Genomic DNA, 24192 nt, shown 5'->3' with positions numbered 1-24192 from the left:
GAGTCAAAAGTTCGCCTGCTCCCAGGATAGGACGGCCTGGATTCTCGTGGGTTCTCGATACCGACGATATCATCCGAGAGTTCTCCGGACTTGCTCCGAAGATTTACGATCATTGTAGTGCCAGTCCTCTATTGTAACTCGATCTAAACAATCATGGCGGCCGCGGAGGTTGTTCGATGGAGTTCAGTTGTCGGTGAATATGGGGTTTTGCTGACTGAAATGGGATCTATGGAGGATCTGCATTCCCCTATAAAGCCATATTCACGAATAAAGGTTTGTGCTGTTACACATGTTTTTATTTTTCAAATTAATAGCGACATGTAGGTGATAAGCATAAGCTTAAGCTTGTATCAGCGGCTCCCCACTAGGCCCGACAAGGGCGATTTGATGATAAATACCGAGGGGTGACAGGGAACTCTCACCTCTGGCTTTGGGGCCAATGCTTGGCTACAGGGTGCCAGTGAGGCCTGGCGGGGCACTGCCATATATGGGCTATATAGGTATGTGCCGCTGTGAAGGGTATGGTTTTCAAGCAGTTTACTCTAGGATAGGGTATATAGATCAGAGCGTTTGGGTCTAGAATAGGGTATCATTTTTCCCAAGACTGACTGGTTGGTTGAAGATTTTATCTAGACTAAGGAAACCAGGAATTTCCACTCAAAGATATAAAAAAAATCAAAGTGGCAAGTTTAAATTTAGGCAAATCAGCCTCAATAGTGTCGATAGATGGGGGGATTTGGGGAGTTTACTCTAGTTAGGGTAGCAAAATTCAGCTGAACTAGCTCTGGTATAGGCTAAGGGTTCCAGGGTCCCAGCGGCACATCCCCACCCAGAAATTCCCAAAGTTCCCCCCCCCCCCCCGGACAGTGAGGATACCTTTGGAAAACCTGTCTGATCTTGACTAGCAGAATACTGCTAGAGTAAACCAAATTTCACAAATTTTGGCAATCATACAACTCTACCGAGTTTAGCACAGACTTGCATCAAATTATATACCCTGTTGGGAAACCATACCCTGTCAGGTAGGTGGTAAGACATCCCTGTGTAGGCCATATAAGGGGTACCCCTGGGACTGTAAATAAGGAGACTTTGTAAGTTCTCCTATCCTGGGTGACATTGCTGTGAGATGTTCAGTTTTCTCCTTTAGAGGTATGATATTTGCAAGTCTATAAGACCATCTTGGAGACTCCTCAATTGTCTTGGCGAGTAAGAGTATTTCCTGGAGTCTATCTACAAATACTGACATTTTTGTTTTTCCTTCTTTTCAGTACACTTGTATGACAGCTTCCAAAAAGTATATAGCATTGGGTTCTAGTACTGGAGGCCTTTATGTATTTGACAGGAAGACTCAGAAACATGTCAGATTCATAAGCAACAAGGTAAATGGTCTAGATAACAGCAGACACGTAAAGATTTTAAGGAAAGCGACCAATTTTTTAAGTTTACAAGACATGTTTCGACAGAAATTCTGTCATCTTCAGTTGAATGATTACAAAGCAAGTTGAATAATAAGTAGACAAAAATGCTAATTAAGACAAATAGTAACAAAAGAATGTGAAAAGGTGTAAATTAAAAGAATAATTTTAGATTTACATGGCGTAATTGCTGATTGAGGCAAGGTAGTTCTTTTTGAATATGGATAGCCTTCTTTATCTTGAGTTGAAAGCTGGTATTGGTGTGATCTAAAATATGAAAGCAATCTGTTGAACACAATGAGCGACAACGTTCAGAATTCTGAAGATGTTTGAAAATGTGAGAGGCCTTATCAACGGCTAAGTGCTCACATACGCATGTGGAAAAATGTCAGGTGGTTTCGCCGACATAACAGGCATTACAGCCCGCATATGTAAACTTATAAACCACATGTGAACGAAGCCCGCCGGAGATAGGGTCTTTCACACCAAAAGGTTACCTATCTTAAAGGAAGAAAAAACTAATTTGATGTCTAAATCATTACAATAGCGCTTGATTCAAACATCTTCAGAATTCTGAACGTTGTCGCTCATTGTGTTCAACAGACTGTTTCATATTTTAGATCATGCCAATACCAGCTTTCAACTCAAGATAAAGAAGGCTATCCATATTCAAAAAGAACTACCTTGCCTCAATCAGCAATTACGCCATGTAAATCTAAAATTATTCTTTTAATTTACACCTTTTCACATTCTTTTGTTACTATTTGTCTTAATTAGCATTTTTGTCTACTTATTATTCAACTTGCTTTGTAATCATTCAACTAAAGATGACAGAAGATCTGTGGAAACATGTCTAGTAAACTTAAAACATAGGCACGCAAGGCGTGCAAGAGTTATTTTTTTTGTGAACTATAAGTCTCGGAGATAGGCACATTCATGGAACTGTTTACAGTAATGATTTGGTTGATTTGACAAGTTTTTTTGGTTGCGATGTACAGCAAGAAAGAAACTGGGAGTTTATGATGTACATAAGATGTTACATCGGTAATGGTAAGATAACTAAATAGTAAGCCATAAAATGTTTGACTGAACAAACTACAGTAATCTGACACGTCTCCAGATTAATGTAGATACCATCTTATTTTCTAACAGGCAATTTTATTCGTTCTTTGATACAACCCACACTGTGATTGGTCTGACACGCGCACATGCATGACTCCCTCACTCACCGATCACGTAGCCCTTCCCCCCGGGGGGGGGGGGGAACTCCCTTATATGGGCTATATAGGTCTGTGCGGCCCCGAAGGGTATGGTTTTTCAGCCGTTTTGGTCATAAATAGGGTATCGATTTTAGCTGATTTTGGCCATTTTGGTCATAAATAGGGTACGGTTTTTGCACTCTAGCCTTGATATGGGTATGCTTTAAGGAGAAGCCACTTTTTCATCATTATCGAAAAGAAAATCAACAAAAGCCCTTCACAAATTTATACGTTTACGGTAATTTAACATTGGTTTGAACTAGGGAGCTAATTATAACGCAGTTCTGAAACAGGGTTTTGATTTGAGGGTCAGGTCGTAAATAGGGTTTCGAATTTTTGGTCAGGTCATAAATAGGGTAAGGAATATCGCAGATTTTGGTCATAAATAGGGTAAAGGTTTTGGGAAGCGGGCCGCACACCCCCAACCAATTTTTCTGGGAGTACCCCCTCGGGAGCCCTTCCAGCCCCCAAGAGGAATTTTTGCTCAAAAATACTCAAGTTAAGAGAACTTTTCGCATTTTATACGAGTAGTAAGTTTACTCTTTTTACACAACACAACGCAACAACACTACTTCACCGAAAATTTAAAGAAAGAGAAAAAGACCTCTCTGACACGTTGAAAGTCTGATTTAATTAAATTGCACTTTAACTTGGTGCCACACAGTCTTCAAAGAACATTTGAACAGTTTTCATACTTTTTACCTTTAAAAATATCGGACTGAAAAGAATGTCATAAAATGCTCATCAAATAAAAATATTAAACTGCTACTGCAGAGACGTAAAAACACTCTAGAAAGGAAAGCTTCTTTTTTGTTTAATATCCTGGGAACAATAGCCGATAACTTGTAAGCTCTAATTGAATTTACTCCCATATGAAAAACAAAAGTGTCGAGTTACCATTTGTAACTAAAAATAGCAAACATCTCGTGGGAACAAGTGGCGACGATTCGTCAGCTCTAATTGAATTTACTACCTTGTGAAAAACAAGAGTGTCAAATTACCCATTGTAACTAAAAAATAAAAATATCTCGTCATATTTGCATGCAATAAGAACAAAACAATCGTTACCTGCACTTACTATTGTAAACGTTAGAGCTGCTTCAAATCTGAATAGTCTCGTCTCCTCTAAAACATGTCCTAAGAACTAAAAGCGACGATTCGTGACCTCTAATTGAATTAACTCCTTGTGAAAAACAAAAGTATCAAGTTACCCTTTGTAATTAAAAATAAAAATATCTCGTGCCATTTGCCTACTACTATGAACTGCTTCAAAACTCAAGACTCATCTCGTTCATAACTAGCCACCATTTCACTGAAAATTATGCACTCTAAAACAGCCCAATGTACGTATGTAACCGTCACACTCTCCTCCAAACCGGACTAAAAATCACAAACCGACAACATACACGTCACTCTTTATTTTTCAATTACCAAAGTCCTTGTGTTTACACTTACCTTGTGTTTCTCACGTACCATTTACCTTTACAACAAGAAATTTGATTGGCTGTTCATAGTAGATCCAATCTGATTGGTGTGACATACATACATCTCTCACTCACTCACTCACTCACTCACTCACTCACTCACTCACTCACCCATTGACCTGTCCATAACATACCCGACGCGCCGACTAAGAGGTATTTTTTTTACAAAAAAATAACTCAAAAATTGGTCGTTTTCCTTAAAAACAAGGTAAATGAATACACCATACTAACAGGAGAGAGATTGCAAATCATGTAGGGCTGAATTTTAAAACTTTTCACTGACAGGATGGCCCCATACTTGCTGTTTGCTTTGCACAATGTCGCAGTCTTTTAGGAGTAGCAACAAGGTATGGTATTCCGATGAATAATTTGTCAATAATAACTCAACTTTTAGTTGTTCAATGATAAAGGAGTAGTGTTTTGGTTTAAGTTTACTTTAGAAATGGAGAAATAAAATCGTAAAAGTGTATGTTAATGAAGATCAGATATCCAAACACCGTCATGGTCATGATTTCAAACTGGTTTACTAAATGCTTAACCCAAAACAAATTAACTCATCGGCACTATTTTGTAGTAACTAGTTAAAAGTAAATTTTATTTTGTTGGTTTAAGTCCTGGCATCGTGCGTGTATGGGAAGTAAGCTCAAGGCACAGAGAGAAACCAAAGGTATGAGATCGAGTTGCTTCTTAAAAACTATGATTACTGTCATTTTATATTCTGTGAGGAGAAAAGTTCTAGCTGACTACCAAAGTCAATACAAACTGGGAGTGAACAGCAGGGGTGAGGATTTCTGTGACTACTGTGTGTCAGAGCTGTACATTGCATATTTGCACTCTGCACTGGCTGAGATTGTCTCGCTAGTTACTGCTATCACCCCTATGCAACCTTTGAAATCAAAATCCAATTGGCAATTATAAAAGAATTCTATCTGTCAAAAAGCACTGACCTTATATGGAATACTGGGCATCTTCACATACACTCACAAAATGTCGGTATTGGCAAACTATTCGGTAGTTTTTATGTCAACAGAAAAGATAGCTGTGATTTATCACTGCTTGTTGAACATGTTTGAACATTTGCTGTGAGTGTGAATTTCCTTGTCACGAAAGCTTGATTGACAGAAATCTAAGTACTACAAATGTAAGTGAATTGTATTTTTAAAGGTTGTGCAGCAGTGAAAATGATGGCAACTGGTGTAAAGCAGAATGTTATTCACGAAAAATCAAATTCAGTCACTCACTTGAGAGATTATTTAACTACATGGTGTCTGACTGTTTTTTGTTAGTTTATTCGGTGGTCAGAAGAACACAAGAACACAACTGTCACTGCACTATGCTGGGATGAAGAGGAAACCCGTCTTTTCATTGGTGACGTGAAGGGTGTTGTGAGCGTTGTTCACATTCCACAAGCTGGCAAAGTAATTTTAAAATAGTCTCTATTCTTCCATTCTCTAGATTGTTCAACAGAATAGGATTTGCTTTAATTAATTTAGATTTATTATCAGGTGATCTTTCATGTCACCCAAGGCCCTGATCCTGCTTCTACTCCTGCTCTTCTTCTGCCGCCTCTCCTCCTCCACCTCTTCCTCCTGCGTCCTTGCCCTCCCCTTCTGCCTATCCATCTCCTCCTCCTTGTCTTCCCCATCCCACTTCCTCCTCATTCAAAGTGCTTTGAAGATACCTGAATTGTTCCTTATATTTTTCAGTTACCTGTAAACAAAGGCTTTCCTCTACTCCACACTACTACTATTGTAGCAAAGGCTCACACCAGTATTGTACAGTTGGACTGTGTTGGAGATAAACTTCTTGTTTCTACTATGACCAAGTGTGCCATTGTGGATCTCAAAAGGTTTGTTAGTCACAGGTGATTTATCCATCTTCAGGAGTAAGTTATGTTAAGTAATCATTGAGTGAGGTTGAGTGTGACATAATTATACATGTTAGTTGCATGAATTATCAGGAGAAGGCTTAGAGACCTTTTTGTGTTTGGGGATCCAGGTAATTCACTTTTTTAAATTAAGGTGTCAATTAGAAATACTAATGGGTTAATAGATATTAGTATCACCCAACTAGTGGACTAATGCAAATCTTGCATTTTGATTGGCAATGCTACTAGAGGACTATTAGTAATAGTCCTCGAGTAGCGAAATTGGCGCAATTGAGCATGACGCTTTCTTTCATGTTATTCCCAAATAAATATTTCTTCAACTTGCATTTGCCAACTTTATTATTGCCTTTTCTGTCCGACTAGTTGGGTGATACTAAAACAATTAGACCCTTTGCCCTCAAGGGCCACGGGTCAAGGGCCATGGGTCAATAGCCCATTCGCCTTCGCCTCATGGGCTATCGACCCGTAGCCCTTGCGGGCTGCGGGTCTAATTGTTAAATAATACAGGTCTCACTAAATCATCACAGGTTTTGCATTAACTTGTTAGCTCAGGAGGTAACCGTGTTTTTTTTTTTTTTTAAACCCAAGAAGCCCCAGCTGTTGAGTGGAACATTGTTGTTAGCATTTAACATTATCGTAATTTATTATAACTATATTTAAACATAGGCACGCAAGGCGTGCAAGAGTTATTTTTTTGTATGAAGTGTTGGAGATAGAAACATTCATGGTACAGTAATGATTTGGTTAATTTGACAAGTCTTATTGCTTACGATGTTACATCGGTCATGGTAAGATAGCTAAATAGTAAGCCATAAAATGTTTGACTGAACAAACTACAGTAATCTGACCCGTCTCCAGAATAATGTAGAGATCATCTTATTTTCTAACAGGCAATTTGATGCGTTCTTTGATACAACCCACGCTGTGATTGGTGTGACACGCGCACAGGCATAACTCCCTCACTCGCATATCACATAACCCTTCCAACCCCCAAGAGGAATTTCTGCTCAAAAATACTCAAGTTAATTTAGAGACTTTTTCGCATTTTATACGAGTCGTAAGTTTACCTTTTTACACAACACAACACAACACAACTTCACTGAAAATAGAAAGAAAGAGAAAAAAACCTCTGACACGTTGAAAGTCTGATTTAATTAAATCGCACTTTAACTTGGTGCCACGCAGTCTTCAAAAAACATTTGAACAGTTTTCATACTTTTTACCTTTAAAAATATCGGACTGAAATGAATGTCATCAAATAAAACTATTAAACTGCTACTGCAGAGACATAAAAATTGTCCAGAAACGAAAGCTTCTTTTTTGTTTAATATCCTGGAAACAATAGCCGCTAACTTGTCAGCTCTAATTGAATTTACTCCCATATAAAAAACAAAAGTGTTAAGTTACCATTTGTTACTAAAGATAGCAAACATCTCGTGGGAAAGAGTGGTGACGATTCGTCCGCTTTAATTGAATTTACTCCCTTGTGAAAAACAAGAGTGTCAAATTACACTTTGTAACTAAAAAACAAAAATATCTCGTTATATTTGCATGCAACAAGAACAAAACAATCGTTACCCGCACTTACTATTGTAAACGTTAGAACTGTTTCAAATCTTAAGTCTTGTCCCCTCTAAAACATGTCCTAAAAACTAGACGTGACGATTCGTGACCTCTAATTGAATTTACTCCTCGTGAAAAACAAAAGTATCAAGTTACCTTTGTAACTAAAAATAAAAATATCTCGTTGCATTTGCATACTACTAACTCACGAACTGTTTCAAACCTCAAGGCTCATCTCGTTCATTTAACTAAAATCCTCAGCCTAACCCACAGAAAATGTCGAAGCAAACCCAATATATGAAAACTTCCTCCTCTTTTATAGAAGAATAAATATGGCCGTTCTGAACTCTACCGGGATCAAATCTTCTCACATACCATTTACCTTTACAACAAGAAATTTGATTGGCTGTTTATAGTAGATCCAATCTGATTGGTGTGACATACATACATCTCTCACTCACTCACTCACTCACTCACTCACTCACCCATTGACCCGTCCATAACATACCCGAAGTGCCGACTAAGAGGTATTTTTTTCACAAAAAAATAACTCAAAAATTATTACAATATCTCCTTGTTTGTAGTCTGGATTGTGTGGCAGTTGGGGTCAAGCTAAGGTTAGTATTTTCTGGATTGTTCAGACTCCTGGTGAGCATTGACACAGTTTATTAGTTTAAAATTACCTAGTATGTCAATCTATGAAATTCCCACTGGCCCATGATATTTGAAAATCAGGAATTTTAGATCAAATTATGCCTGGGACCTTATGTAAAATACCTACAGACTAGTATTCATTTCTGCTATGGGATCCAGGGATGTGATAAATATTACCCGGCTTGTATAGATCTGCACCCCAACTCCATCATTGGCATAGGTTTCTTAAAAGCTGTGTTCACCCAGGTACCATGAGCACAAGGTTATCCTGTGTGAACATGGTTTCAACCATGGGATGGCAAGAACCCTTATGGCTGACATACATACATTTATATTCACTAAGTCCAGGTTTAAGAGGAGCTGATAATTCAAAAACAATGTTGTTTGTCTGATGTGCTGTTACAGGTTAAACATGAAATAAAACTTCTCACCAAGGTCTGTTAGAATATGACTTTGTGACCTTTGCCCTTTACCCTTTGTTGAACCCTGCACTGTAGTTATAAATCATCAACAGTGTCATCAATTCAACTTTCAATCTTTCAGGGATGGTTTATATGGAAGCTGCTTCTTTAAAGAGGGTATCTCTGACAATCCCACTATCTATGCTGCTCGTCCTGGATCAAGGTTATGGGAAGTGAGTACTCATTCTGTAGCATAATATAATATAAATCCATTAAATCTTACCCAGGTATCTAAACAATAACAAAGCAGGCTCATAACAAGCCTAGCCACTTTTCTGACCTAAGCACCTTGAAAATGTCAGTAGATTTTGGTATTTTAGTGAAATTTTAGTCAACGCCTAGCCTATTACCTCCAGGGGGTATGGTGAAAAGCAAAGTGAAGTCAAAGAAATTTTAGATGGTGATAACCTTCCAAGATCCATACAGCTGGGAAAATTTGTCTGTAATTGGCATTTAGTCTCAGCATAACTCAGGGAAAACCCAGATTGGGTGATTTACATGTATATGGCTGGCACACTAGATCACATGTCACTAACCTAACTTTTGATTTGGGAAAAAGGTTTTCATGATACAGTATTGGAACTTAATGGAAAGTGAGGATTTACAGGGATGACAATGGATAACTAGAGTGGTTTGTGAATATATCTTCTTTGTAGGCTAGTATAGATGGACAAGTCATGGCAACACAGCAGTACAAGAAACTTCTAGGAATAGCAGCAGTGCCATTACTTGGACACGGGTTAGTACCGGTAACTATACTCTTTGAAGATGGGTTAGCAATAGCTCTTTAACTAGTCTCAATGTGCTTCTTCAAAATTCTTCATGTGTCTGCTCAGTACTTTTTGGAAGCCTTCTGAAGATTGAGGCCATTTTCAGAAGTCTATGCATTCTCTAATGTCTCTGTCAACCAGATCTCCATTTTTTTAGCTGGAACCTGTAGTGCTTTATTGTGTAATGGTTTGTGTATTAGCTCCAGAATTTGTGTCCAGGTGATTTTCTCCTTGTTATGTTCTTGGATAGGGTGGCTCAGTGTATTCTCACAGTGCTTCTCTCCACCTAGATGTATTATTTAAGGGCATGGGCAATTGTCAGAGAACGTTTGTGACAAAATGCAGGGAGTAACTTGTTATGAAGTAGCCAGAATCTCAGCCAGGGAGAGTTAATTATGTATTGGTTATTAACCAAGTGTGAGGTCAAGATGGTTGGATATTGGCCAAGTTCCTTTTTTGCATGGTTATGGACCGAGATGGAGTCGAGGTCCATAAACTCGCAAAAAAAAGGGGGAGCCAATATCCAGCCATCTTGACCGAACAAGCCTGGTCAATAAAGGATTTATTATATGGCTTTCAGGGAAATTTTTTGGGGAAACTTTTCTTGCGGGATACAGCGGGAAGTCCCAAGCGGGCAAGATAGCTCCATCTTGCCCGTTCAGGTAGCCAACCAGAGTGCAGGATTTGATTCATCTTGCCTGCTCACAGAGCTAGCCATATAATAATAAAGATTTATCATCCAGGACTTACTGCCATTGAGACCATATTAAGCCAAAGCTCCACCCTGTTGACGTCACTTTTTGCCTTGATGTTGATGATAAATTTTAGTCAAGACATAACGTTTTACATACATGTACATGTAGTCTGAATGTTTATTTTGCAGTCACAGTGCCACTGTGCCAATTACAGAAGAAGATTTTCCACCACAGTCTGTCAATTTTGCAAAGCTTTTGCTTGTCAGGTAATTTTATCAGCTGGTACAATGTAACTTTGTCAACTAAGCTGTAATTCTTTAATGCATCAACCATTATATCAAACATGCAACATAGAGTGTATGAAGAAATGCACTTAGTCTGATGATTTGCAAGAGAAAATTAAGAAAGGTGACCCTCTGTCAGCAAAGCCTCCTCACATGACAATTGAGATGAGAAGAGCATGACATATTTCTCAAATCAAAAACTTATTATTTTTGTCCTGAGTAATACTTTTATGCTTTCCCAAAACTTTTGTTGGCCAGTGTATACTAGTGCAGGGAACACTGAAACTTCCAGGGATGGTCTGTAATAGTCCAGAACAGCTTGAAACATCCTTACATGTAAAAAGTTATTTTAACTTCTAACTGACTGCTAACCCTAATTGCACTAAACTTAACAAATCTAGTCTTGGTTTTTGTGTGTTTTGTGTTCAACCCCTGAGCACAAAATGTTAACCATGATGATGCTAACTTTGAACTAATCTAGGTGTGTGTTTAAATTTTGTGTTCTGATCCATCCCTTTCCAAAAATAGGCTCAATTTCTGTAGTACCTTGCATAAAATGCATAATTGAGGGGATTCCTTGGAAAAAAGCCCAAAATACCTTGTGTTCCCTTATCAAGCACAAGGAGAGTTTGATGTTACATCAACAGTCACTTAGGGCCTTATTCTCCGCACCCCTTCAATTAACTTCTGTACACGTAACTCATTGCTTTGCATGACATTTACTCCCTAGGGATCGGTTCATAGTGACATGGCATGGTACTTCAGTGTACATCATGGATCCAGTCTTAGGGCAGTTGGTGGCTTGGTATGCCATGGAGAAAGGTAAGAACAGATAGGAGGCTGTAGACTTGCCAATACACTATACTTCATTAGAGCAGGTTATCACAAAGTAGTATTCTCTTCTGTCATTGCATATGTGGCTCTAGAAATTGCTTATTAAATTTTGGTTCAAACATTTATCTGTCCCATACCATAAGACATAGGATTCAGTTGGGGCATCATGTTACAAGGTCCATTACCCAACAGGGGTCCTTGCATTGTTATTGATGTTGTATTCTTGGGCAAGCCATGTAAATTTCTGATTGCCTCACCACCTGGGAGTGTAAGGGATCACTGTGAGAGCAACTTCTGGGAGTAATCTGTGATGGGCTAACTGTTTGTACCTAGGGGATGAAGCAGTTCTCCTGGTTACTCAGTGCTTGGCATGTCTGGCAGCATGAATTATTTTCACCTTTGATACAAAGTTTTTATCCATGTTGCTGGATATCTACAAAGTTGTCACTCATGAGTATTTCATGTTTTGTATTTACAGTTGATAACTTTTTTTTTGCAGTGGTTGAGGATATTGTTTGTGTTGGAAAAGAGTTTTACGTGTATGATGCTGAAGGCTGTGTGAAATGGTTTGCTCTTCTCTCTGTTAAAGAATGCGTGTCAAGGCTGTTTGAAATGGGAGAGACTAGCCAGTGTCTTCAGGTGAAAAATGAGAAACATTTATAAAATCAGATTGGTATGTTTTGAGTTTGGTATCAAGGAGAAGTCTTTTGTGTGAACCAAGTGGCCTGTGGCAGCTGGTACCAGAAGCGGTAACTTGGAGTATTACTAAACCCCATGGTTGGCATGCTAGAACAGAGCTGTTATCTGCCACTGTTAGGTCCTGTTTAAGTCGCCTACTAAACTATGGTGTGTCTTGACTATCCTCAGGTGCTGCTAAGTTGCAAACATTACATCATTCCTGGCTCTGCAAGAGATTTGGTTCCTGTTTCATTGGTTGCAAAACTCAGAGAAGATTTAAGTGAAGAAGAGAAAGAGGTATGTAAGAACATTTCCGAACTGGACAGTTTGTCTGTTTGGTTTGCATCTTTTTGTAACAAATTGGATTATTCTCCAGCTGTGATTCATGATGAATAACCTAACTGTCTTAATTTATGATAGGGTCACGGTATTACTGGTGAGCTGGAAGAACTTGAGCGTGACATGGAGCCTGCAACAGAAGCCAGTGATGATCCACCAAGTAACCATGGTAACACCAGCTTGACGGACAGTCCTGACACCATTAGTTTGTGCAGTGATGCCTTCACAGATGATTTAGAGTTAAACGTGCCATCTGGCGGAAGGACATCGGAAACAGGAGAAGATCATGACAAGATGACAGCCATTCATTTGGATGAAGGGTCTGTGAGTAAAAGTGATCTGCATAGGAAGGTAAAGAAGCAGTGGAGTGCTGACATTACATTTGAAGGTATACTGATGTCGGCTGCTGCAGCAGCCAAGAAATTCACTGCTGAGCGACAGAAGGGACTCAACAAACTGAAGAGATCGCAATCAGCTGACAACCCAGGAGGTGGAAGACCGTTGAGTTCTCCTGGAGCAGACAGCAGTCCAGATCCACACCGTGAGGTCAGTGGCCCTCAAAGTAAGGTCGCCAGTGATGCTGACACTGGTACATATGCTGAAGGACTGGATATCCATGAAACAATCCAGGAAGAGGAAAGCCCACTGCTACAGAAGAAGACACACGAGCGGAGTCCATGTCATTCTGATGACAGTGAATCAAGACAGTCTGGAAATGAGGGGGGATTTGGGGAAGAGGAAGCATCAGACAAGTGAGTGGTACCATTTTTGTTGTTCATCTGTAAAGCTTGGGGTGCTCTCTATTAAGGGATCATGATGGCGACGCCGAGAAAAACGTCGATTAAAAAGTAGATTTGTATTTACCTACGAATCTCGTGATACTCTAAAATCATTTACTTTGTTTCTCACTGTCAAAACTATTACAAACTTTAATCTGGAACACAGCGATAAATTTGAAATAGAAATTTAAAAAATTAGCCGTCTTAGTTCACGTTCTCCAAACAATCCAGAATTCTATCAATTCATGTTTCACAGGGGACGGCAAAGAAATGTACCAAGAATTATAACGCACGTGCACAACCATTGGTCTGCTTAATCAATAGTTTGTTTAGTGACGTTGTGTTGCCGTTGCCATTGTGGTTTTCTTAAATTCCCTAATGCGTAATAAAAAAGAAGAGACTGCAATTAGAAGGCAGTCTTTAAGTTAATGGGTTGACAGTCTCTAGTGGTCGCAGTTGCTTTATTTCCATCCATTCTATTTCATCACTCCTTCCTTTAGAGACACTTTCAACCATATGCCTTTTGGTCTTTTTGATTTAAAGATACGATTTGTGTCGTTTTTATGTTTTTTTTTATCTTTTTTCGCAGGAGGGAAAAGTTAAGTATTCGTGAGAAAAAGAAAAGAAAGAAGAGAGTTGTCACCGTTGGTATGTGTATAGTTCACGTGAAAATAAATGTTGCTGTCTTATTCTCTGTTTTTCCACTGTACTTGCTCTTTATATGGGTTGAAGTTACTGTGCTTTGTTGCTCTGTGACTGGTGTTAACCCTAATACAGCTCGTTTTGTCTTTTTCAGATATTGATTCACCTCAAAAACTAAAACAAGGTATTGGTTAGATCTAATTTTATTTAGTTTGGTCATAGCTTATAACATATTCCCAATGCCACCACTGTTGATCTCTATTTTACTGTGATTTCTAGAATAAGATGATTAGATACTGTACGAACCAAGATAACTCAATACAAAATAAAATCAAGACAGTGGAGAGAGTTTTTTTTTCTTTTTGTTTATACTGCCTTGTTCCACATTCTTCAGCTAGTAGCCTATTGACGAGATCATTGCTGAACAGTTCTCATGCAGTCTGGGAAGATGAGTGATCCATTCGTGGAGTGTTTATCCGTAAATGGTTTGTATGTATGTTAATTTTTGTACAAATAATGCTTTTTTGTGAATATTTAGAGGGCAATTCAGCACCCCATGGACGGAGCTCTTCCTTTCGTACGACATATTCCTCGACTGGAGACACGGAGGTAAGAGCATTTGGAGCCAGTTCGATGTGTTCTGTCTGTCTGTCTGTCAGTCAGTCAGTTCGTTCGCCTATTTCATAACTACAGTAACTACATGGGTTCTTTCGGCAATTGATCTAGGTGAGGAACAGAGGTTTGTCAGAACCTGCCAGCCCCATACAAACTGAACTGCCTCCTGCCATTCCAGCCATGCTATCAAAAGCCAAGGGACTGCTGAAAAAGAAACTAAAACCTTCATCAGGAGATCTCTCTCCTTTACCATCTCCCACTCCACCTGTAGAAGAGGAAACAGTAGACAACGCAGAAGAAGAATCACAGAAAATAAAGTGTCCACAGGAGGTTGAGGAGCTCATGGAGTGTTCAGCAAAGACACGGTGTGTTTTTATCTGTGCGACTTTTGACTTTTTCTGTGAAAGGATCATGTCTAATTATCCTATGCTGTATTTGCGGCTCCACTGTTATTGCAGCCCTACTCTAAAGTTCATGCTTAGTAAACATAAAGTCTTCATGTATAATCCGCTAGAAAATGCACCAAGTACTCTTGAGGAAACCTTGGGGCAATGAAAGGCCAATGGGCCAATTCCGATATATTAGAATTCTAAATTGGCTCCGAGGCTTAGGGGAATAAAACAAAAGAAATCGCATCGAGGATGAGGGATGAATAATCAATTTCTTTTGTTTTATTTCCCTAAGTCTCGGAGCCAAGTTAGAATTTTAATATATCGGAATTGGCCTATTGCCTCTAACTCGGTCAATGTTAAGTAGAAATAAAGTAGGGTCCAGTGTCCTTTTAGTATTTGCCATTTTAGAAACGAGAAGAAACCTGGTACGAGCGTCATCTTGCAGTTGCTTGTGGGATTATTAACTACTGGGACAGTATTGCCTGATTTCAAGCGGAAAAGGACTAGGTATGAGTCTACAAATTATGGGATTAGCAGCTATTGATCCACATAGTCATAAAGTGCACACCAAGCTTTACAAAATTCCCAAGTTTGGTACAAATAGACCCAATCGTAAGCAAGATACAACCGTTTGAAAAAATCAAAATTTACAAAAAAAATGTATGGCCATCCGGACTCTGCGTCTGGATGCCCAAATATTTCTGTGTAATTTTGGCGTTTTTAAATGGGTGTATCTCAGTCAAAACTATCCTGATTAACACTAAACTTGGGGATTTTGTGAATCTCGGTGCGCTCTTTCTGACTATGTGGATCAATAGTTGCTAATCCCATAATTTACAGACTCGTACCTGGTCCTTTTCGGCTGGAAATCAGGCAATGGCTTCTCATCTTCTGTTTTGTCCTCAGTAATGGTCCCACAAGCAACTGCGAGATGAGCTAGCCCCAAAGTTTTTATCGTTTCATTAATAGCAGCGAATGAAAGATTGATGATTACGTTTCTTTTTTGTTTTAAGGACTGAAGTGAAGAATCCTCTCATTCTCTTCAGCATTAGCAGTCTTCGTCAAGCTTTTGAAGAGTGGATCCCAAAGCTTCATGCAGCCATGAAGAGCTGTCTAGAGTTGAACATCAACAGTGATGCAAACAACACTAAGATTGATTTGAAGTATTTTCTTGACGAGCCTTCATTTGCTGACGTCTCGTATCTAACACGAATGTGTTTTGATTGTGGTGTGTATGGATTGAAAGGCATAGAATCCTTGCTTGATGCTTCCTGTGATGCGATAAGCAGTGAGAAGGCATCTTCGCGTACATCCTCGGTGGTTGAAGATAATATAGAAATGACTGATGCATCTAATTCCAAGGATGATGTTTCGAGTATCGTTGTATCCGAAACCTCTGAAAAAGTCAAAGAAGACGAAGCTCGTGTATGCGATTCCTCCTCTTTGGTTGAAAGCCATGAGGCGACTGATGAATCAGCACAAGCTGGGTCTTCTGACGAATTTGCATCCCACATTGATGAACCAATTCCCCCTTCAATCAGCACAAATGTTATGGAGGAAAGTTGCAAGGGAAGCACTCTAAAAATCGACCCTGCAGATGTTGTTGATGTAAATCGTGACTGTGTTGAACAACTGGAGGTGTCAGCTGATGACATTAATAGGACTCGGCACAAATCCAGTGACATAAGTGCCACCGCTCTTGAAGAAATATCCAGCAATGCCTCGTCAGCAAGGAAAAGCCAAGCTACTTTTCATTCAACACCAAATTGTGAGCCCATCTGTGGGTTGTGTGAAAATGGAACTGCATTCTGCGATAGCAATATTGAAAGCTCCGTAGAACAGGAGAATGACAGCATTCGCGCAAAATTCTTGGCTTACTATTTTTTCCTCCTGGATGTAAAACAATTACGACGGACTTTCTTCATGAGCAGGGGAGACAGAAGAAAGACTTGGAACACGTTTGTAGAGTGTCTGTCGGGTATGTGACTTGACAATTGGTTTGTAAGATCTTTATTTGGTTTGTTGTAAAGCAATACTGTTGTTAGTAGTATAATACGTCTAGAACTATGCCAAGTTTAAGATGAATGTTTTTGCGTGTATAGGTTTTATTACAGCCTTGCGTTAATACGTAAAAGATGTGGTAAAACGTGACGGCAATGATCTTAAGTTCCTGCAAGAACCTTGCCTAAATGACTTAAATTGGGCAAAAGACAGTGAGATTTTTGAGCCGTGAATTTTTGCTGTCATCTCCCTGTAAAGTGTGATCCATGCTATTCTAGTAAGGTACAAATAATTGTTTTGTTGTGTAGGTCTTGTTACCGCTGATGACGTCATTGCTAGATACCTACAAGAAGGTGACGCACGTCGAGCTCTTCATGAACTGCATGATGGGATGGATGTATACTCCGATATCCTCCTTTACCATTTAACTCGGTAAGCTGTGCTTGTTTTCTAACCCTCCTTCTTCCGAGACTGTCATGAAAAGGCTATTGCAACTCCTTGCGATCACTTTCTGATTTAACAGTTCACAGATACGCGGCCCACCAAATAAAAACGAGATATCGTGCTGAGTATAGGTGTTCTGCCTTGTCTACTGGCTTTGCAAGGAAAAAGGTTTATATCTGACGTTCATAAAATCTGATGTTTCTGCGAATTTTCGGTGATAATTTGTGATGAAAAATGAATTATTTAGTGTAAACGAGTAATACTTTGGCTAATGAGTAGTGACTTTTAGCTTAATTCTTTCTCCTTGTTCTGGGCCCGCTACTATTGCTACGCTATTCCAATGATACATTAATATGTGCACTTGATAATGGACTATTGAGAACTGTTTCAGAGTATTCTTAACTAGTCTCAATTTCCCATTTGTAGCTTGTACGAACACAACAGTCGCGAGACAATGATAACATGTGCTAGAATGTTCCCAGATGTTCAGCCATGGGAGGTAATGGAGATCTGTCGGCAGAGTAGTGCTCTCAGTCTGGAATCTGGTTCAGCGGATTTTGTATTTTATGTGGAACAGCTAATGCGATGGCGAGCTGAGGTTGGAAATACCAAGTACGGGTTTTTCTTTAATCATTGATTATAAATTGTAGTTAGTCGCGTAGTGACTTTTATCCTTGACCTATTGTGGCTTGCGCATTAATAGTAACAGGAACAGTTCAGAGTGAGTTCCATTAACTAAAGAAATAACTCTGACACAACATGACTTGACGTGACATGACGAGTGACATGACATGACGCGGCATGACATAACATGACTTAACGTGACGTGACATTACATGGGTGACATGACACATGAATTGACTAACATATTGATGAAGTCATTTATTGTTGTGGTTTGCCTACAGTTTGTTTTTGTCTTGTCTATAGGGAGCACACAATTGCTAAGATTTGCGAGGATATAGAGATTGCTAAATGGTGGTTCCACTGCGCGCTGACTGTAGACTCATCAAGAGAGGGACTGCACTGTCAGCACTGTGGAAAACCAAGGTCAGAAATGCAGTTTATTTTTATTTTTTTACTTTTCGTTATTATGAAAATAGTTTGTTCAACGTTTTCGCTGCATTGCACTTTATTTTTTTTCCGGTTTCTCGTTCTCTAAGCAACATACAACGCAATTATATGGCCTATGCCCTGAGTCGCGTCATGTTATATCTCTCGATAAACAACATAGAATGTTAAAAGAACGTTATTAGAAAAGTTTTTCAGTTGATCAACGGATTGTATAGACGTACTACAATTTTCATGTGGTTTACCGGTGACCCATAAAAGCTCATTTAGCACAGTCAGCCGTTGTTATAATTAAGTCTGTGTGTACTTTAGGTTAGCAAATTGCACGTGTGCTCAATGGTGCTGTAGACATTCAATTAATTTTTTGTAGACCGGGATCGCACACTCTGCAGTGGCAAAAGGCGGATCATTTACAGCACCTCATTGACTTTCTGTTCCAAAGGGATTCTGTAGAATATAAAGACTTCATGGATTTGTGCTGGAAGCATGGGTGAGAGAAAACGGATTTGTGATTTGCTGGCTCGTCACGTAACGTCTTTCCCCACAGGAACTAGAAGAGAAACGCGTTCTTTAGTGTTACATGGTTAGCTGGGGACGTTAAAGAACTCACACACTTATCGAAAAGAGTAGGACATGGGATTCCTGGTGTTGTAGTCTGTCCTTGTCTCGCGGGTTGGTGCTTCACATAGGGTTAACCTCATTGTGCGTTCCCCCCTTGGACAAAATTGTCCAGGAAAAAATGTCTACGTGACAATTGAAGAAAACACGAGAAATTCACAATTGATCCAACTCCCTGGGGTTTCATATCTCAACCATGGCATTTGCATGCCTGGAATAGTGCACAGGTTGTTTTTCTTTCATCCGCAATTCACATGTGGGTATTATTTCACATGTACGCTGTCTTCTGGTACAAAAAACTGTTCAGTACCCGCATGGTTAATAGGGAACTCAAGCAAACCAGGACGGCAATGGCAACGAAAACGTCTCCAAAGAAAAGATTTAATGAGCAGAACAATAGCAGTGCACTCATGTGCGTTATAAATCCTTGAATATTTCATAGCCGTCCTCTCGAAACAACAACGTGAAGTGAGCAGGGTGGTTTAGGGCGCTGCTGTTGTTGGTAGTCCCGAGTCACGCTTTGTAAAATAGCCAACTGGTCTGCCTCCTGCCAGTTGGGATTTTTAACTGTGTTACGTTTATTTGAAATATTTGTTTCCTTTGTTTCAGTGGCATGCCTGTAAACTAGCTAAACTTAGTGCTTGTATAACTAAGTGCATGACCACCATAAATAAGATTTACATTAACATTTCATACAGCGTCTTCGTGGCACGGTACGGAATGCACTTGATTATTAACGGTCTCTGTTTTTCAGTTACTGGCTGGGTCTGATCCGTGTCTGTATTAAGACAAATCGAAGGCGAGAGGCTCTGGAACTTGTCGTCTCTTTGAATGACTTAAAGCTGATTAAAGACTCGCAACCATGGGGTATGTACAACTGCTATCATTCAGGTTAAAATATCAATTCTCCTTAACGATTAACATGCATTTCTTTTTATTATAGTTTAGAGAATTTGGTGTTACATTGAGAAAGTATCCCTTTGCTGCTTCTGTTTATTCTCATGATCAGTGAAGCCGCGGTAGCCTCATGTTTAGTGCGCTCGTCTCCAGATCGAGCGGTCCGGGTTCGAGTCCTGGCTGGGGACATTGTGTTGTGTTCTTGGGCAAGATACTTAGCTGTCACAGTGCCTCTCTCCACCCAGGTGTATAAATGGGTACAAGCGAATTTAATGCTGGGGGTAACCCTGTGATGGACTAGCATCCCATCCAGGGGGGAGTAGAAATACTCCTAGTCGCTTCAAGCTACGGAAACCGGGATAAGCTCCGGCCTGATGGGCCACTTGGCTCGTATGCAGGTCTACTTTACCTTACATACCATGATCATCATATAACCTTTAGGCTGTGTATTGATCAGAGATGAAATTGCAACATTCGATCTATGACTTTTGATGCACGTAAACTTTACGTTATAACTCCAAGTGATCTCTATGTAAACTTTAGAGCAAATAAACGCGGCCGTGAATTTTTTTGGCATGTTTCCTTCTGATGCTGAATCAGGACACCTTAGAAGCTGCCGACAAAAAAGCTCTTCAAACACCAAACTGATCACTGACCATGTTATAGTACTAACACCTCGGCTTGTAAGTGGTCGAGTGAAAAGATCTGGATTGTAATATTTCTCTCTACCGAGTGATCTTTGGTCATCGATGTAAACATGTTGCGTTTTCTTGTTGAAAATGTTTGAGGTTGTAACGTTGGTATTAATAGTGCTCAGTGTTTCGGTTTTCGTCATGTTCAGGACTCCTGCCAAAGACGTTGGATGAGTGGAGACATCTGTTGGATTTGTTGTTATTTCGCGATCACCATGGCAAAGACGCACGTCACAGTCCACATTCATGCACACCACTGTCTGCTTCTGATTGGCTCCCAGATTTGACTTGGAGTAACGTGATCAATCTAATGCTTGAACGGTTGGGCGCTGGACATACTGTCAACTTACTGCAGGCTCTGCCACGTGACATGCCACTGCTCACCACGGATTTCTACTACTCGTGTCTGCTAGGAGCCGTGATTGAGAGACGGCAAAGGTTACTTACCACTTCTGTACTGTTTTAGCGCTGTGCATTGCAACATTGAACGGAACTGGGAGCAGATTTTATGTCCTTCTGAAGTCTGCGTATTTTTTTCTGTTAATCCATTGTTGTAATGTTTTCGTTTGCAGGACCTTGATTCACGAGCTGCTTAAAAAGTTAGATTCCTATTTGTGGTCACAAAGAAGCGGTTGCTTGGCTCCCAAGGTACAAACCAGTCACAGTGCAACTACTCAAACCAGGCCACCTGAAAAAGAGTTAACCAATCAGAACGTTACTTGAGAACAAAGGATAGCGATCTTTTCCTCAAATAAACCAATAACAGTCCTTAACAAAATTGAAAACCCAACAAAGTGTGAAGTGTTACGAACCTCTCAGGAAACTTTACCATTTGTTGATTGGTTAGTTTCGATCCTAAATTTTGTACGCTTTTCAACGGTTTCGGTTACGTTGTCGTAAAGTGATAAATTTTTCGAGCGAGATTTATAATCATGATAATTTGCCGGCAAGGATTGAATCTCTAAGAGTGTATATAACGTAGCGGAGTCGTTTATGTTTTCACGTCAAACAGTCCCTTGATACTTGACGACACGTGAAAGCTTCCAGTCCATTGTTCTCAGTTAACATTTTGATTGGTTATTTTTCTTCTAGGTGGCTCGATTCGAGTAGTCGCACTGTTATCACACATCAGGGGGTAAAGATCACATTCCGGCTGGTAGTTTCTGATGTTTTAGTGTTATAGGGACCTTAAGCAATGACGACGGCGACGCCACGGACGACGCCTAGTAAAAAAAACAGATTTGTGTTTTACCATCGAATTTCGCAACCATTGGAATCTGCTCAGTACGCCAATCGATCTGAAAGCCTGCTCAAACTAAATATGTAATGCCAGCGATCAATTTCAAAAAGAAACACGAAAACTTTGCCGTCGTGGCCTACGTTCTCCAAAATACGCAGAAGGTGGTCATTTCACGTTGTTCAGCGTTTTGCAGAGGACGGCTACGAAATGAACAAAGATTTATAACGCACGTGTTTAGCCATTGTTCTGCTCATTGAACCTTTTTTGGTGACGTTTTCGTTCCATCTGCCGTCTGTAGCGCACCAAATCTGTCACATAGAAAGAAAGTGAAACATCGCTTGTTTAGACGTTCATACCTCTTCTTCTGTTTCAGTTGAACAATTTCCGTAAGGAAGAAGAGACAGGCGGTCCCACAAGCAAGGTAACCAAGCTACTGCATTTGTGTTTTGGTTCTTACTTGACTTACTTACTTAAGCCTGAGGTCCTGTCTACACTACGCCGGAGAGATTTGAAAACGGAGGTTTCACTCTGAAAACGCATCAAATATTTTCCGTCCACACTACGCCGGAGGAATTTAAAAACGCAAGAAACACCGGTCAATTTGGATTTGTGTTTGAGAAAAACTCGGGAAGGGAAATCACATGATTCTCGTGATGTGATCGTTTTCGAATAACCTATGTACATCCGCCTCCCCGTGTACACAGGCTATTTTCGAAAAGCTCCGTTTTCAAAATGTTTTCCGTGCACACGAACTGACGAAGAGACGGCGTTTTCAACTTTCTCCGGATTGAAGAATGTTTTCGAAAAGCTCCGTTTTCACGACGGATTAGTGTGGACGGTAAGCCTAACCGTAGAAATAAAGCTGCGTTTCATTATTCCTGCGGTCTAATGTGGACGCTGCCTTAGTGACTGTCCTTTTTTTTTTGTTTTGAATGCAAATTTGTTGCGACTGTTGCTGTTCATTTCCGAGTAAAAAGAACAGCTCCTAACCTGGAATACAAATAGTTAGTATAAAATGTCGTGCATTTAATTTAACAGGAAGACTTTAAACCTCAGTTGGAGTCCATGTTACAGTTCCGGACACTAGAGGATGGAGGTAACACGCGAGACTTCATTCTTTACAAGTTGCGAGTCAGACTGATCTTATCCCATCTTTGCTGATACATTTGAATGTTTTGTTTCACTCTATAGCTTCGAACTGGGGACAAAACATTCGTCTGTCTGAGTGAGTACCATTATCAGCTAACGCGATATTTTGATATCGCAGATATCAACCCCCCCCCCGGGGGGGAACTCCCATATGAAAAGGACGGGGGTCCTCGTCGTCCTTTTAGGGGTTAAAAAAGTGATATTGGTACCTCTGAGTGTGCTCAGCCTCAAAAAGACACAGCGGGAGTTTTAGTGGTACCTTGAGTATTGAGCCGAGAAACTGAGTAAGACAGGAGAAAATGTGTTGTTTTAGAATTGATACCTCTTAGGGAAAAATATTTCAAGCCACGCCCACAAAACTGATCCTGATACCTCTTAAGGGTTCTTTTCAAAATTTCCGACGAGCACCCCCGTCTTTTTTATTTGAGTCCCTCCCCGCCTCCAATATCAAATGCTATGTTTTACCCATCTTTTGTACCTGTGCAATAGGCAGGCTATCAAAGAAAGAGTTGGATCAATTAAGGAAAAGAGAAGGAAAAAAAATGACATTCCCTTGAAAAGAATTCTGTGAGACGTACATAAACACCATGATTAAAGAAAGGCATTTGATGATTTCTTGCGTTAAACGGTTAACTTATGTAACGTGTATAATATTTTTCCAAAGCGGTGAATGTCTGGTGTGCTCGCTCAAACTGTGTGAACAGATTTCAACAAGCAATCAGGGACTTCTGCTGTTTGAATGCGGTAAGTTAGTTTATGTTAAAGAGTTTTGTTTGCTTGCGCCACACAACTTGGCGTTTGTACTCTTGCAAAAAGGAACGCTTTAGAGGGGAATAGCTTTTGACAAATCTTCGTTGAGGCACTCGTCAACTCTCCGACTTTTTTAATCCAATCAGAAAATAGCTCGGGCACGCACGAGTTTCTCCGAAGGTTGTCACGTAAATTGACGTCTAATAAACGAAAATTCTGATTTTCAGGTCATGTTTTCCACAAACACTGTGTCCCAGAGGCGGCGTGTGTGTTGTGCTTTCATCAAAATCTCACCACTTTGGGAACAAAAGTACTTTGAGCACACAAGACAGCAAAAACGAACAAGTATTCAATACAGCGAGGATTCATAGTTTGGACTTAAAAAAACATAGGCCAAGCCAAATCTTAGAAATTAAAATTTAATTACCAATATTATGTTTCAAAGCGGCACGAACTCTTATAAGTCTTAGCACTTCAACAGCAAACCAGGTTTGTCTTGGCAAAAGAATTGAAAAGAGGTGTCGGGAAAGGGGGTTTAAAATTATCACGAACGCAAATTTTCGTCGTTATACTTCCACAAA

The 24192-nt window shown here is 39.9% G+C and overlaps 1 protein-coding gene across 2 annotated transcripts in view; it reads left to right on the top strand.

The window, feature by feature from the left end:
- Positions 1-123: 123 nt before the first annotated feature.
- Positions 124-24192, top strand: part of LOC110058492 (BLOC-2 complex member HPS5-like) — a 24626-nt gene continuing 557 nt past the window's right edge. Inside the window, exons 1-31 of one of the 2 annotated variants that reach the window (XM_089289078.1) lie at positions 124-273; positions 1269-1379; positions 4444-4505; positions 4771-4825; positions 5445-5576; positions 5865-6007; positions 8194-8226; positions 8807-8897; positions 9381-9463; positions 10378-10455; positions 11204-11295; positions 11807-11946; positions 12175-12282; positions 12406-13076; positions 13693-13751; positions 13900-13929; positions 14284-14354; positions 14472-14725; positions 15766-16730; positions 17062-17185; positions 17624-17809; positions 18125-18244; positions 18636-18755; positions 19638-19750; positions 20622-20910; positions 21045-21120; positions 22086-22133; positions 22751-22808; positions 22904-22937; positions 23526-23605; positions 23839-24192. The exon at positions 23839-24192 is cut by the window's right edge and continues 557 nt beyond it. In XM_089289078.1, the coding sequence (XP_089145204.1) occupies positions 154-273; positions 1269-1379; positions 4444-4505; positions 4771-4825; positions 5445-5576; positions 5865-6007; positions 8194-8226; positions 8807-8897; positions 9381-9463; positions 10378-10455; positions 11204-11295; positions 11807-11946; positions 12175-12282; positions 12406-13076; positions 13693-13751; positions 13900-13929; positions 14284-14354; positions 14472-14725; positions 15766-16730; positions 17062-17185; positions 17624-17809; positions 18125-18244; positions 18636-18755; positions 19638-19750; positions 20622-20910; positions 21045-21120; positions 22086-22133; positions 22751-22808; positions 22904-22937; positions 23526-23605; positions 23839-23930 (4638 nt within the window). In that variant the 5' untranslated portion in view covers positions 124-153 and the 3' untranslated portion in view covers positions 23931-24192. Of the gene's footprint in view, positions 274-1268; positions 1380-4443; positions 4506-4770; positions 4826-5444; positions 5577-5864; positions 6008-8193; positions 8227-8806; positions 8898-9380; positions 9464-10377; positions 10456-11203; positions 11296-11806; positions 11947-12174; positions 12283-12405; positions 13077-13692; positions 13752-13899; positions 13930-14283; positions 14355-14471; positions 14726-15765; positions 16731-17061; positions 17186-17623; positions 17810-18124; positions 18245-18635; positions 18756-19637; positions 19751-20621; positions 20911-21044; positions 21121-22085; positions 22134-22750; positions 22809-22903; positions 22938-23525; positions 23606-23838 lie in introns of those variants that run through there. The other variant, XM_089289079.1, reaches the window with a different exon arrangement.

The sequence above is a fragment of the Orbicella faveolata genome, unplaced genomic scaffold (assembly GCF_042242905.1).
Source record: "Orbicella faveolata isolate gen_17 unplaced genomic scaffold, um_ofav_v1 contig_2, whole genome shotgun sequence".
Lineage (NCBI taxonomy): Eukaryota > Metazoa > Cnidaria > Anthozoa > Scleractinia > Merulinidae > Orbicella > Orbicella faveolata.
The sequence above is the reverse complement of the archived record's forward strand: the minus strand, read 5'-3'. Positions and strand labels throughout refer to the sequence as shown.